At 41.3% G+C, this 15,148-nt stretch overlaps 1 protein-coding gene across 1 annotated transcript in view; it reads left to right on the forward strand.

Moving 5' to 3' along the window:
* Positions 1-15,148, forward strand: part of GPC3 (glypican 3) — a 329,376-nt gene that overhangs the window by 227,975 nt on the left and 86,253 nt on the right. Inside the window, exon 7 of the mRNA XM_069943175.1 lies at positions 14,992-15,148. Coding sequence (XP_069799276.1) covers positions 14,992-15,148 — 157 coding nt within the window. The remainder of the gene's footprint in view (positions 1-14,991) is intronic.

The raw sequence follows: 15,148 nt of genomic DNA on the forward strand, positions 1-15,148 counted from the left end.
ATTGAGATTAGTTAACTGATAAAATGAAATCACTTTTAAAAAACAGCATTTTGTGTTACTTGAGATATCCTCGTCTAACTATAAAAGTAGTTGTATGATTTAAGACATTCGAGGATGAGAAATATGTAGTAACAGAAGATATTGGGAAGGGGCAAATAATTTTGGACAGCACTGCATTCAATACTAATTGTATAACAGAGAATAAAACAATGCTTGGGCAGGTATGGTAGAATTGGGTTGGGATATTCTTCATAAATCTTTCCCGTTATTGCTCCTCCAGCCACATTCAGTAAACGCTGACAGTAAAGGGATATATCCTTAGGTTTGTTCCCTAATGGCTTCAGACAACCATTTGTGCACACACTAGGCACTTAGCCATTGACATTTTGTCAGTATCAGTTTAAAAAATTTCCAAGCTGACAATTTTCTTTTTGTCAGGGGATCTGGCCTCTTGGATGGTGCCGCACTTACATTCTGTGTTACGGACATTTGTGAAAGGATTTATGTGATAAAGAATTGGCAGCCGGGGCGCTTTGCTTGCAGTGTCATTTTTCAGTTTCCAGTTACTTCTTGTATATCTGGTATATTTCTTTCTCTGCTTGCATCTTCCCGATGTGACCATAAGTAATGCAGATATTGTTGTTTTTGGTATGTTTGCATTTTTTTTTTTCTGGTGGTTACGGGTAACGGACCCTATACTTAAATCCATATTGTAATTACCATACTTCACATACAATCCATCTGCATTGTAAAATCATGGTACAGTAGTTAACCCTTTATCAATGCAGTGATTTTTGGAGAAGGCTTTTTAAATTTTTCTTTTCTATTAACTTAGCATTATGTGGCCTTGTTTTTTGAGGGATGGGTTATATTTAATGTCCCATAAAATGTTTTGAGAAAAAAAAAAAGACAATGCTAAATTAAAATAAGCATCCTATTCTCACCTAACATGCTCCCTCGGGGGTCCTCGTGGACATCCTTGGGTTCCGTCACTGAACAGTCTGGCCCCTACTTCAGGGACAGACTTGTCTAACAGTGACTTCGCACTTAGCCAATCACTGACTGAAGCCAGCAGTCCTGCAGCCAGTGATTGGCTATGCCGGCTGTCCCTGTCTGAAGTAGCAGCCAGAGGCCCTCAGCGTTCAGCAGGGAATCACGCTCTCTGCCATGATATCTTGAAGTCTATGAGTGTCTATTGCATCTTTTGCCACTTATGAATTGCTTTTTTTCCTCTTTCCTCTCTCATTCACTAATCATTCACTCTCTAGTCACTGCTAAAATCTGTCCTTAGAGTTAAAATAGATGATCAGCTCTCTCAGGGAACAGGTTAAATGTTGCCCATAGAGTCTATGTAGTGGGTAGGAGGAAGATAAAGGGGAGGTATAGTGCAGTGTAAAGGCTAGAAAGTGGGGATCTAGACACTGACACTGGGGGGTCTAGTAAAATATTTAATTTACTAAATTTCTGGATGCAGAGAAACACTGCTCACTACTGCTGTATAATGTCCACCATGCAGTTGCTGCAGAGCATGAATCCAACATTGGGGTGGGAAAGTAACACACTACATGAGCAAGCAGTCCAGGGTCCACCTCACCAGGTAGTATGGACATCAGGAGGTTCCCATGTTCTAGGACACCAGGACTATGGCAAGAATACTTTTACTAATCCTAAGCCAACCTATGTGAACATGTATAATTACATTTATTTATAAAAAATTGTCCAAAGTGTCTATTATTGCCCCCAACATGCCTAGGCGGAGACAACAAAATGATGTACACCATAAGACAGCCGACTCAGTTTTATGTATTTTACAGCACGTGCATGGTCACTGCATTTTTGTAAACTCTCCATCTCGGTATATACATCCTCTTCCTGTAAACAATACATGGAAGTAGGGCTGGGCGATAATGGCCTAAATCAATATCGCGGTTTATCATACATGTCGTCGCGGTAACAATAAATTGAACGATAATTATGACACGCCCCTTTTAAAAGCCACACCTCTTTTGAAAACCCTATTTTCCAATGGTTATACAAACGTGGATTTATTCCATATAACAATGTGCAGCAAACTTCACAAGTAATACACAATGTTTTGGCATTTCCTATGCCATTTTCAAGTAGCACTTGAAAATGGCATAGAAGACGCCAAAATGTCATACATTACTTGTGAAGTTTGCTGCACATTGTTATATGGAATAAATTCACGTTTTCACGTTTGTATTGCCATCGGAGTGCTGCAGAGTATTTTTTTACTAGCTGACTTGGTCAAAAGGTCTGGGATTCGTCTGCTGGCACCCACAGTTCGTTTAGTGTGCTGCCTATATTGTTAGCTATATCTATCTATCTATCTATCTATCTATCTATCTATCTATCTCCTATCTATCTCCTATCTATCTATCTATCTATCTATCTATCTATCTATCTATCTCCTATCTATCTATCTATCTACCTATCTATACAGCATGTGTGTGTGTGTGTATATATATATATATATATATATATATATATATATACACACACATACAGACAGGAGATAGATAGATAGATAGATAGATAGATAGATAGATAGATAGATAGATAGATAGGAGATAGATAGATAGATAGATAGGAGATAGATAGATAGGAGATAGATAGATAGATAGATAGATAGATAGATAGATAGATAGGAGATAGATAGATAGATAGGAGATAGATAGATAGGAGATAGATAGATAGGTAGGTAGATAGATAGATAGATAGATAGATAGATAGATAGGAGATAGATAGATAGGAGATAGATAGATAGGAGATAGATAGATAGGAGATAGATAGATAGGAGATAGATAGATAGGAGATAGATAGATAGGAGATAGATAGATAGATAGATAGATAGATAGATAGATAGATAATAGATAGATAGATAGATAATAGATAGATAGATAGATAGATAGATAGATAGATAGGAGATAGATAGATAGGAGATAGATAGATAGGAGATAGATAGATAGGAGATAGATAGATAGGAGATGGATAGATAATAGATAGAACTCCTATCTATCTATCTATCTATCTATCTATCTATCTATCTATCTATCTATCTATCTATCTATCTATTTGCACTAGGCTTTAAAGAAATAAATCACAGATTTTTTTCTCCGCTTACTCAAAGGTGCTGTGGATTCTCTATAATATATCTATCTACTTGTCTTCTATCTATCTACTATTTATTATCTATCTCCTGTCTGTCCGTCTATATATATATATATATATATATATATTATAATATATACACACTGGGTAGATAGATAGATAGATAGATAGATAGATAGATAGATAGATAGATAGGACTCCTATCTATCTATCTATCTCCTATCTATCTATCTCTCTCTCTGCCCCCAGTCACTGTCACATGCTGCTCCCCCCCCCTCTCCCGCACATACAGTTGGGGTCAGGTATAGGTCGGCACCTCCTTGCTCCCACCGGCACCGCACTCTCTCTCCCGCACAGGAGTCCTCAGCCCCTGTCACTCAGTGTCGGTGTAGCACATATATCTGTGTCCCGGGCTGAGCGTCACACATGGCTGCTTCCAGCACAAGATCAAAAGATTACGGGGCGCCGAGGACTCCTGTGCGGGACAGAGTGCGGTGCCCATGGGAGCCAGGATGTGCCGACGTTTAGCTGACCCCCTGCAGCCACTGTATGTGTGGGAGGAGGGGGGGGGCAGGGCTCACTGTGCAGCTTCCAGAGAAGCTAGGAGAAGTGAGCCGGCCGGGCAGCAGCAGCATCAGCAGCGCTGAGCACACAGCACGCCTGTGCGCAGCCTGTCAAGAGTCTTCCTCTTCAGCCCCCGCAGCAGGATCTTCCATACCTTGCATATGTGCTCCCTGGCTGTGATTGGGAGGTGAATCGGAGGATCAGCGAGGGAGATCTGAGGGGAGCAGAGCATGCGGCCGCCGGGTGAGGGGGTGGGGTGGGAATACCGCAGATACCGTCCTGGCAGAGTTGAGGTCGGTTAACCGACGCCAGTGACGGTATCGGTATTTTGACGGTATACCGCCCAGCCCTACATGGAAGTAATAATCTACCGAGTACAAATGTGATTTATAATCTAAGGAAACAGCCAATAAATAAACCAGTACTCTAACCTTGAATATGTTATTTCTGAGTGCACATCTATATAAGAAGTGCCCCATTTACTACCCCCAATGACTATGAAAATTGAATGAGCTATATAGAGACGGGATGGATTACTGCAATGCTGTACAGCTATGGTTCTTGCCCTGTGTGCAGTGCAGTTTTTTATCTAGTTTATGCGGCAAAATCCAATGGCTCCTTTCTCAGCCAATTTTACTACAGCACACACTTACGTCAAGTCGGTAGAAGTCCAGGAAGTAAATGCCCAAAGCCTCTCAAGATTTATATCCTGACATTATCTCTCTTCAGGTTCCATGTGTAATTACTTTTACCAAGCATAATAAAAGGTTTAATAAATCAAAACACAAGTGTGAAAACATAAAAGATTACAATACACATTTCCTTTGAAGATTTGTCTACCTTAGACCTATAATAACTCTAATAAATGACTCTCAGGAAGGTAGTTAATATCTAGGAAATGTGTCCCCTGGTAGTTTTGGACTGGATTGTACTATTTTTGTGTCATGTTAATAAAGCACTTTAAGGTTCGATCTCTTCACCAACCTGTCTGTGTGACATATGACACTATAAAAACAATATGGAGTGTAAGCAAGCAGTATTTATAGGTTATGGGATTCTTTGGGGACTGTGGGGAAAATTCACTAAGACGTGTTCCTCACGCGTCGGTCTTTAGTAAAGTCCTGCAGATGTAGGATTCAGCAGAGCCTCTCTTAACGAATCTGCAGCTGCTGCCCGCAACCCCGCGCTTAGAAATCTATACTACCCAACCAGTGTCGGACTGGGGTATCTGAGGCCCACCAGAGGAAATAATCCTGGGGGCCCACCAATGAAGAACCAGTGAGAAACAACATTTCAGTCAGTGTTAGTGCAGGTTTAAAGCTAGGGGCCCACCGGAGGATTCTAGGGTCCTCTGGTGGCTAGTCCGACACTGTACCCAACAAGCTAGCATATTATAGTTCACACCAGTACTGGCGCAAGCTATGGTAAATCTGCTGGGAAGTGCCTCCTCCTGGCATGTGAAGTCCCAACCACTTTTTTTTGTACGTTGGTAAGGGCAATGTAAGCCCCCTTCAAAAAAAAAAAAAAAAAAGTTGCAAAACCTTATTAAACAATTGGGAGATTTATCAAACATGGTGTAAAGTGAAACTGGCTCAGTTGCCCCTAGCAACCAATCAGATTCCACCTTTCATTCCTCACAGACTCTTTGGAAAATGAAAGGTGGAATCTGATTGGTTGCTAGGGGCAACTGAGCCAGTTTCACTTTACACCATGTTTGATAAATCTTCCCCTTATTGTATATATTATTTTTACCATATATTGATATGTGTTTTTATGAACAAGTAAATAGAGTGGCGGCAACAGGTTACTGTGATCCAGGCCGATGGCGGGTTTTTCAGGTCTGAAAGGACTGTAAGTGAATGAACCTGGCTGGGGTGGGGGGTGTTGGCATTACTTCCTTAAGAACAAATGAATACCCTCTACTGATAGAATATTTGTTTAGAATTGATACTTAAAATCCAATAAGAACAAGGTCGCTCTCTAAATTTTGTTTCCTACTTGATTAACAACCGGTAAGGATTTCTGAGACCTGACATGATTGTAGCAATCTGAATTAATTTTGGTTATTACTTTGTTAAAAAGATCTGAGGGATCACCACTCACCAAGCATAAGTGCAGCATTCTAGGTGTGTGTTCAGACTACAGAACACTACTGCTCCCACAGAAAACTGTTTTCTTCCGTTTGCTATAACTGCACTGGTTGTTAAAATTGTAAAGGGCTCAGAATATTATTTTTTTTTGGCTTGATTAGTATCCATGGACATTTTAATAACTGCTATGTCATGGATAAGAAAGGCTATATTGAGGAAGTGAGTCAGTCTGTGGCTGAAGCCACTTGGCACGCTAATTAGGTGGCTTGGCAAAGGGGATAATATGAAGTTGTAGAGAGATTTTATATTGGCCAATTGACTGTTGTAGCCTCCAGTCTCTATGAGCCGAAGGAGATTGGCTTCATTGGGCAAAAATGTAAAGGAAAGTGTAGGACTGTGAGATGCGATCACTTCAAAAGTTCTTGTATTTAGCTTAGTTCTTATTAGCATCATGAGCTTCATATTTATGATATCCATGATAAATATGATTCCATTTGTATTTGCATAGCCCTTTTTTTTTTTGCTCAGGGGCTACATAGTTTCATTCTTGCACTTTTCATCTTTCACATATTGGCACCATTTAATAACATAGCAAACATCCAGCATATGAGTATTATGATTCTCCTGTTACTAGACCTACAACGCCCATCAGATTTTGTAGCATTATATGTCAGCTTGTGTCCGATGGTGAATTCTAGAAATTCCAAAGAGCGATCCTCACTTTACTAGCATTGGCTGCGGTTCAGAGCTACTGGATAGGACTGGTGGGGCATACTTGGATCCCAGATTTCACTTTGATCAAGGAGAAGTAAAGTAATATTTAGTATCTGCGAAATTATCCGCAGTTGCTGGCAGAAGTTGGAATCTTTATTGCATATTTCTCTATCAAATAGGTGTTGGCTTTATGCTCTGGATATTTGCAGCTCTGGTAATATTATCAGAATGTTTTGAGGTCATTGTGTCACATAATAGGATCTCTCATATTAACATTTAATTGATATATTTGAAATATAGAAAATACCCCCAAAGTATATCTGTATTTATAAATTACCACTTCTTTTAATAGGTTTGTATAGAACTAAAAAGAACATGGCTGCCTTGAAATTAATGGACTGAGCCTTCGCATTTTTTCTAACCCTGCAAAATTCCTTATCAAATTATCAAACATTCAAAATTGTTGAATTGATACAAAAACAAACAAAAAAATACATAAAATGTCATCACTTTGTTCTTAATCAGATGAGTTGTATAATTGGTGATGTGATTTTTTTCTTCCGCTGTCGCCGTCTCGCAGATGTCCACTTACAGTAAGTTGTGTGTATCAGTCTCCAGAGCACATGGAAACCCTACATAACCCTATTTATTTTCCTTCCTACTATTACAGACCTCCAATCTAATCCTGAGTAAAACAAATTATGCAGAAAATGATTCTGAAACCAAGTAATCTGTTTAAATGCTGAATGTTTATGACTTGACTGTCTCCTGGGGTTCTCTAATATGCTTGAACTTGGTGACCTAGGATTGTAAACTCAGACCGCCAATCATACACATTCTCTGTCCTGTGGGGTAATGGTGGCACATCCTGAATTGATTCACAACCTGATTTTTATTCCCAACTTTTTTGCTGAAAGGGAAGGAAGTATTGGGCACTTGAGGTCATTAGCCCTGCCCTGTGGGCACTTGGCCTTTGCTGCTCATTTGCATATATAAAAAATGCTTATTAATCAGTACACAAGAAGAAGTTTTTAGATCTATAACAAAACGATTATCGTGTGGAAAATTGTTATATCGTTCGAATTTAAAGGATAATCATCTTGTGTAATTGCAGGCAGCAATAGAAAAAATCGATTGTGTATTGTCGATAGTTGATTTAGAGCTGACCCTAAAATCATTGTTAATAAGTTTCTAATCATTCGCAATAATTCCTCATTCGTTCGTTGTAGTTCCACATTTGTTCACTAATCGTTTGGTATGATTGCACATCGTTCATTCTTTTGCTGGGATCAGATGGACTAAACAATCGTAGTAATGATTGTTGTAACGATTGTAACTAACAACTATTGTTCTTGTAATATGCTGAATGATTTCAGGTTAATGATAAACAATCTTGTGTGCGATCAGTAATCATTAAAAATTGCTTCGTGTTATAGGACCCTAAAAGTATGACTGTAAAAGGACCCTACCTGTGATTAGTTTATGTGAATGCATCCGACACATTGCCTTTTAAGGCCCTATTACACATACTGATTCAGAGGAGGAAGGGAGTGCCGACTTGTCGCTGTCGGCGCTATTAGTGAGGGGGGGGGGGGGTTGGCTGTCCAGGGGATTGCCAGATCGTCCGGGCGCCCATAGGAAATAGCTAGGCTGAAGCCCCTATTACACGGGGCAACTAAGAGGACAAACGAGCGCTATCAGCACTCTTTTGCTCCTCGTACCCCGCTCGCTGTCGCCGCTATTACATGCGGTGGCAGTGAGCATGTGAGTACAGGGGGGTCGCGGGGAGCTACAGGGGGGGCTGCCCGGGTGATCGCTAGATCGTCCGGGCAGCCCATAGCATATAGCAGAGGTCTGCTCCCGCCGCTCCTATTCAACAGAGCGACAGCAGCAGATCGCTGCTCTATTACACAAGACGATTACGGCCAATAATCGTTTCGTGTAATAGGGCCCTGAGCAGCGGCAGCAGATCGTTGCTAGGCTGATTGTTTGTGTTTCCGCCTCTTGGAGGACAATGATCACCGACATTGTGCAGACAACTATTCTATTACATTCTAGTCGCTTTGTGTAATATGGCCTTAAGAAATGGCCTAAGAAGTGTTTTTATTATTATTATTATTATTATTCTGGCTATTTTAATATTTAACATTACAGATGGATGAGTGCAGTTTAAATATTAAAATGTATCATCCCTATAGGATCAGGTAAGCTAGAGTTAATGGCTTCTGCACCCTGGATATTACAGCTAGGCAAATATAGCTGACACAGCCCCCTGAAATGTAATAAATCCCTGCTCTGCAACCTCTGACCATTTCCTTTTCTAATGTTTTCACAATGGATGTCGGGACATTTTGGGAAATTCAGCCTGTGTTTTATATAAGGAATGAATGGATTAAATATAATATCTTTTGAAAAGGACTGAGCTATTTCTGGAAGGAAAGTGAATAGGCACAAACCTGCCAGAACAGGATGAGGATGGGGTTTACAGTTTCAAATTTCAAACATTCAAACATTTTTCACCATTTGGACAATGGGTCACAGTGTTCTTTTACTGTACAGTATTGATGTGTATTATGAGAGCAAGTAACTGAATGCTGGGATATGGCATGTGTTTGACCATAGTGCTATGTTGTGAAAAGGAAAAACCGCTGTGTGATCTTGTGTGAAAAATACGGGCACCACAGAGGAATAGTATGGGTCTATAGACTTATATGGGTGCCATATTGAGGATGGGTGTGGCATGGTTCCCCAGTATAGTCAATAGCATAGTGCTTATAAATAGTTAGATGATATTTTTATACCTGGATTTGAAATAGCACAAACCCATTGAAAAAGAGTTTAAAAAAATTAGATCCTCAGGAGATTTTCCATAAACTGACAAGATGCACCAAGAAGGAGTTGTTGGAATCAAATGAAGCATTATATCTTTGAATGTAATGTTGATATATGTAAGTGATCACTATAGTAGAGTGAAAGGATGAGCAATTGAAAGGAGATTCTTCTATACATGCAAACTTTGCCCATCCGCTGCCACAAATGAGAGGCGATCAGCGAGATCAGTTTGCAGTGCCTTTACAAGTATGGAGTAATCCATTTGAATGTACTGCGATCAGCCCCACATTGTCTGTTTACACTACACTGATAAAAGCCTGCCCAAAAGGTGCAATCAGCTGAGGGTCGTGTGTTCTCCTGTTCCTGCTGATCGTTGTCACTTTCACATGGGCAGATTATCAGTAGGGATGAGCGAACCTGCCGAGGTTCGGGTTCTTATGAACCTGAGCTCTCGGCTTCTGACTGCCGCTGTCTGCCCGCTCCGTGGAGAGGGTGGATACAGCTGGAGGACCGCCTGGAAAACTGGGATACAGCCTATGGCTATGGCTGTATCCCAGTTTTCCAGGTTGCCCTCCGGCTGTACCCACCCTCTCCATGGAGCGGGAAGACAGCGGCAGTCAGAAGCCGAGAGCTCAGGTTCATACAAACCCGAACCTCGGCAGGTTCGCTCATCTCTAATTATCAGGCGAATGAGCTTTCCTAGAAACACTTCTGGCAAATAATCTGCCCGTGTGAAAGGCGTTTAACCTACAGTAGATACAGGATGAGATACAGTTGTGTGTAGAGGCGTTCAGGTTTCATATGCTATCAAGTGCCACATTTGCCCACAGATGTTGCATCTGGGCTTGTAGATCTTGCACACTTGGAGGTTGCAGAAATGGCACCTATGTTGGTCCCATAAGTTGTTGACTGGCTATAAATCTGGTGACTGGGCAGGCCAGGGAAGTGTTCAGTTTGACAAAAACATTTCTGGGAAACCCCTGCTGTTTGTGAAATAAGCATTAGTGCCATATTACAAAAAGCAATCATCTACAGAATAAAGATGATTTGGGCAGATATCGATCCGAGTAATAAAGACAACTATCAGCCGGGGAACCGATTATCAGCAAGTTTATAAATGATCAGCTGCCAGGCATGCATCACTGCATGTAATAGTGATTGGTGAATAGTGCGGCCAACGGATGATGACAGTGTAAAGAAGATAATAAACATTATACTTACCTAACCACACTCCCCCTGTTACCTGTTGCCTTTTCCCCATGTTCCCAAGCTTACCATAACCACCACTGAAGCTTCTAAAGCCGTCTCTGAACAGGCTGCTCAACCAATCACTGGCTGCATCACTGTCATGTCTCGGTCAGTGATGAGCGGCCTGTCAGTGCATAGATGGGTTTAGATGTTTCAACAGCTGCTGCGGTGATGGAAAAACAGTCAGAAAGACATTGGGGAGTGTGGAGAGGTAAGTATATTTTTAAAATTGTTTTCTATATAAAGCCAGCACGGACAATGCTAAAGATCATCGAGTCATTTAATAGGCTCTTTAAGTGTGCGCTGATCTAGCAGATCGGTGCCCGCTTACTGTGTTAATCGGGCCTGCTAATATGGCCCTTATTCTGCCCAGTCATCAGAGGCAACACATGTAGCTGCAGTATGTCCTGTACATATCACTGAGCTGTTAGTGTTCCTTATATAGCTTGTAAGGAGACAAACAGTTGCATGTGATGGTTCTCCAGATCATCGCATCATCAACAGTTGGGGCAGTTGTATCTCCACAGGAAAGGCAGGGTTGATGTGCTCACTACAAGGTGTCTATACCATCCTGGATTTTGTCATAAAAGATTATATGGTTCCAGTCCATAGTGATTAAGGTTTGGCATTCACATCACCACTGCAAACTAAAGTGATGGAGGCTGGCTGTCAATGGTAGAATGGTAGGACACTGTGACACTAAGTTTCCTTCTGCTAAGCACCTAGGAATGGTCCCAGCAGAGACAGGGGCGTGTAATGAAGGTGTCACCTGTGACTGGATGGTGGACAAGGAAACTGTGGGATATGCTAATGCTTACTGGCAGTTCAAAACATTCTCCGGGCTGTCCAGACCCTGTTCCCTATGTATGTGCACTTACGTAACTGCCCCTTAACAACTTGGTCAGAACAAGATGGTGAACAGTTAAGCCTCCATTACACAGGGCCACATAGAGGAGCGCTGTCAGCTCTCGTTTGCTCCTCGCTCCTGCCGACGCTATTACACGCATTGTCAGCGAGTAGGTGAGTGAAGGGGGGCCGCGGGGAGCTGCGAGGGGGCTGCCCAGGTGATCACTAGATCGTATGGGCAGCCCCTAGCAGATAGCAGCGGTCTGTGGTCGCTGCTCCTATTCCACGGAGCGACGGCAGCAGATTGTTGCTATCTAATTTGTTTGTCTTTCAACATATTGAAAGAGATCAGCAGAGATTGTTCATGTTGGCTCATCGTTATCTTCTATTACACAAAATGAATAATCGTTTCGTGTAGTAGTGCCTTCAATTGAAATCCTGCTTCCTGCTTCTCTCATTCCAATGATCCACCTCCTCTCAGTCTGTCATGTAACATCTCAAAATCTAAAAGCTGAAGATGCCACATCCAACTTTTTAATGATTTATCGAGGTAGAGAAAAGTATGTGAATGAGTAAATGTGAATACTGGGAATGACTTCCAACTCCTTGGCAGGGAGATTCCCAGAAGCGTTTCATTTAATGACAATTTAGGAATTGTTTTTCTCCACTCTTGGACGCCTTCTATACTTTGTTACTAAAACAATTCTTGGAAATATTTGCCTTTGATTGAATCCATGAATATTTGGACCGGGCAGAAGGGAACTTAAAAGAACATGTGCTGTAGGGGAGAAGCTGTTTGTGAATGAAAAACAAGTTTGAGCTCTTCTTCACTGCACCGGCCCAGAGCGGAGATAGGAAATTATTACCTCAGTGGCTGAAAATTACATTTTAAAGTAAACATTTGTATAAACATGAGGCTTGACTTTTGGTTAACATTGGCTGTATAGTTACCAAAACATTTCCATGCCGATGTTTTTGCCATCTTTTGAGAAACTATCAGCAGGTTAAAAGCATCTAACCTGCTGTTATGTCCTTATAGCCAACAGGGTGCACTTTTTTCGAGACCTTTGAAGTTTATTTCATTTTGGTGCCCTGGGGCCTGGCTACTATGCTCAGTGCACCGATCTGCCCTGGCCGGACTGCCTTCCCCCCAACAAATATTAGCAGAGGGTGCATCGGCCGGGGAGGATTGGTGCACAGAGAACTTTCGTCCCGCCCCCAGTGCATCAAATGGAAATGTTACCACAATTTGAACTATATGTACTTAATAGTTTATTACAGTAATCCCAAACCATTTTACCATGGAGAACCCCAACATGACAATATAACATCCTTTGGCATTTTTCCATGAACCCCTAACCAGATTACACGGAACACCAGGGTTCCATAGAACCAAATCAGGGCATGATTCCTGGCTATCAGAGACTAATACATTAGTACATATTTAATGTTGGCAGAATTATTATATATAGTCATAGCAGTGATTGCTGTGCTGCTTATTACATAACATACTCATGGCCATTGCTTTTGATGCCTGCAGCTTCCATAACAAACACTGTGGTTACTCATTTCCTACCCCAAGATAAGTCATCTTTACAGTCATATGTACCAGGCTGCACTTCATCCTCTTGTTGGTCGTAAGTTCTCCTGACATCCTGCGTTACGCTGCCCATAGACAAGACTCTTATGTGTAGACTATTGACAGGTCTAGCTAAATTCAGTGGGATCTGCTGGCAAGCTGATCTCTTCGGTCGGCCTATGATGTTTGGCTAAACCCAACTTCGGTGGGACGAGCCGTGTATGGTGGCCTCCCAACTCTCCCCCAACGACAGATTTTGTCAAAGATAAGGATCGGGCAAATGGATTTGAACTGCCAAATCCTTTTGTTCTTGGGAATATAAGAAACTGCAAAAGGAGTTTTGCAGCATTTTACAATGTTCGCTCTTTATCGAAAACTTGGCTGAGCATGCATGTGTATGGGGCAAGAAAGTTGTCATCTGACACCCCCCAAATTTGTTTAGTGTGTACAGGGGGTTCCTGAATTTTTATGATTTTGGAGAAAGAAGGGTCAGACATTTTAGATTTTACCCACCCCATCCTTTTATTCTCAGAGAGATAAGCCACCACCTAAGATGTCTGTTTACCCCACTCTATTCAGAACACATGACCATTTGCCCAAGTGGTCATATACAGTACAGTATATAGAGGAATCGGAAGGGATAACCAGGCAAATATTGTGTATGGGTACCTTTAGATTTGGTTAAGAACAAGTCCTCACAGCTCCTTCATCTACATGCACGCTTGGCTTGGCTGAACGGGCATGTGTTTTCAATAAGAAGAGAACTTATCTTATCTTAAATGGAGAACTGGCTTATCAAGCAGCTTATCTCTCAAAGTATTATGTATGTGGAAACCCAGAATGGCTGATCCTTCTTTTACTGGAAATCTGCCATCGGGGGGAGCTGTATACCCCATATACATTAGATAGCGGAACAGTCCCCCAGGTATTGGGCCAGTGATCTGCAGATGAATATCTCATGTCTTTAGTAAGTTTTAAAGACACTACGTGATCTTAGATTTATATTTTAGATATGACTTTAAATTATAGCACACTGAAATAAATTGACTGTATAGGTATTATGTTGAACTAAGTAAACATACACATATATTGATGTGCTGCATTGCCCGTAGAGTATATCTTCACCCACTGTGACTCTCCTATACTACCTCTCTATCACATTAGACATACCCTGAACCACAAATAACCGCAAGACCTTATTTCATAAAGATAGACAAGAATACCCATATAGATAATTTTGTTTTCTTCACGTGTCATGTGAAGTAGAAAAAAAAAAAGACACTGATGCTTCTGCTTCTAAAGTGAAGTCATACTTCAGATACCAGCGCTGTGACCGTCCTTTCATATAACCATCGTTTGATCTTCACGGTCACTGTTTGTATCAGCCAAAAGTGAAATCTATGTCATCTACACCACTGGCACCTCCTCCATCTCAACTTTTGGACTGAATTAAGTCTAGCCCTTGATGTTCAAGAGTCTTGCAAAGTAGCAGTAGCTATTTCCGACCTCTCTATCTCTTGTTTATGCTGTTCTAGCTTCAAACCACTAGAGAGTTGGCCACTGTTAGATTGCGATGTGTATTCCCTTATGTATGGTGGTTTGATGACTGAAGCCACTTACATTTCAAAGTTATGGCACTTGTCCTGAAGAGTCCAAGTCTAATCCTGGAGACAGCTGCTCTCTGACCTTGGGCGAGTCCTTCCGTACTTCTACACTTTAGACATTAAGGCACAATGTTACAATCCTATGCACTGTGTTGATCACTTCTTACTAATCTACAGTTCTCATATCGTGCTCCTTGCTAATGGCCGTCATACAGTATTCTTTGTGATATAGAGTAAGATTGGTTCTCCCTATTTTATTGAGCTTTTATAATTATTTGGCAGGTCTGCTAAGATCTCACGTTTATACGTATGTGATCTAGTGTTTAGTATATTCTGTATTATTGTGATGGGCCCATTTTCTTATGGTGTCATTTCCCTTTAGCTTTTAAAGGGAATGTCAACACAACGACGGAAGAACATGGGGAAAATCACTGATGAGGAAGATTCACAGAGCGGTGACTGTGATGATGAAGATGAGTGCGAGAATGGATCAGGAAGAAGTGGTTTAAGAATAAGGAATCAACTGCGCTTCATACCAG

This window comes from Dendropsophus ebraccatus, chromosome 10 (assembly GCF_027789765.1).
Source record: "Dendropsophus ebraccatus isolate aDenEbr1 chromosome 10, aDenEbr1.pat, whole genome shotgun sequence".
NCBI classification, from domain to species: Eukaryota; Metazoa; Chordata; class Amphibia; order Anura; family Hylidae; genus Dendropsophus; species Dendropsophus ebraccatus.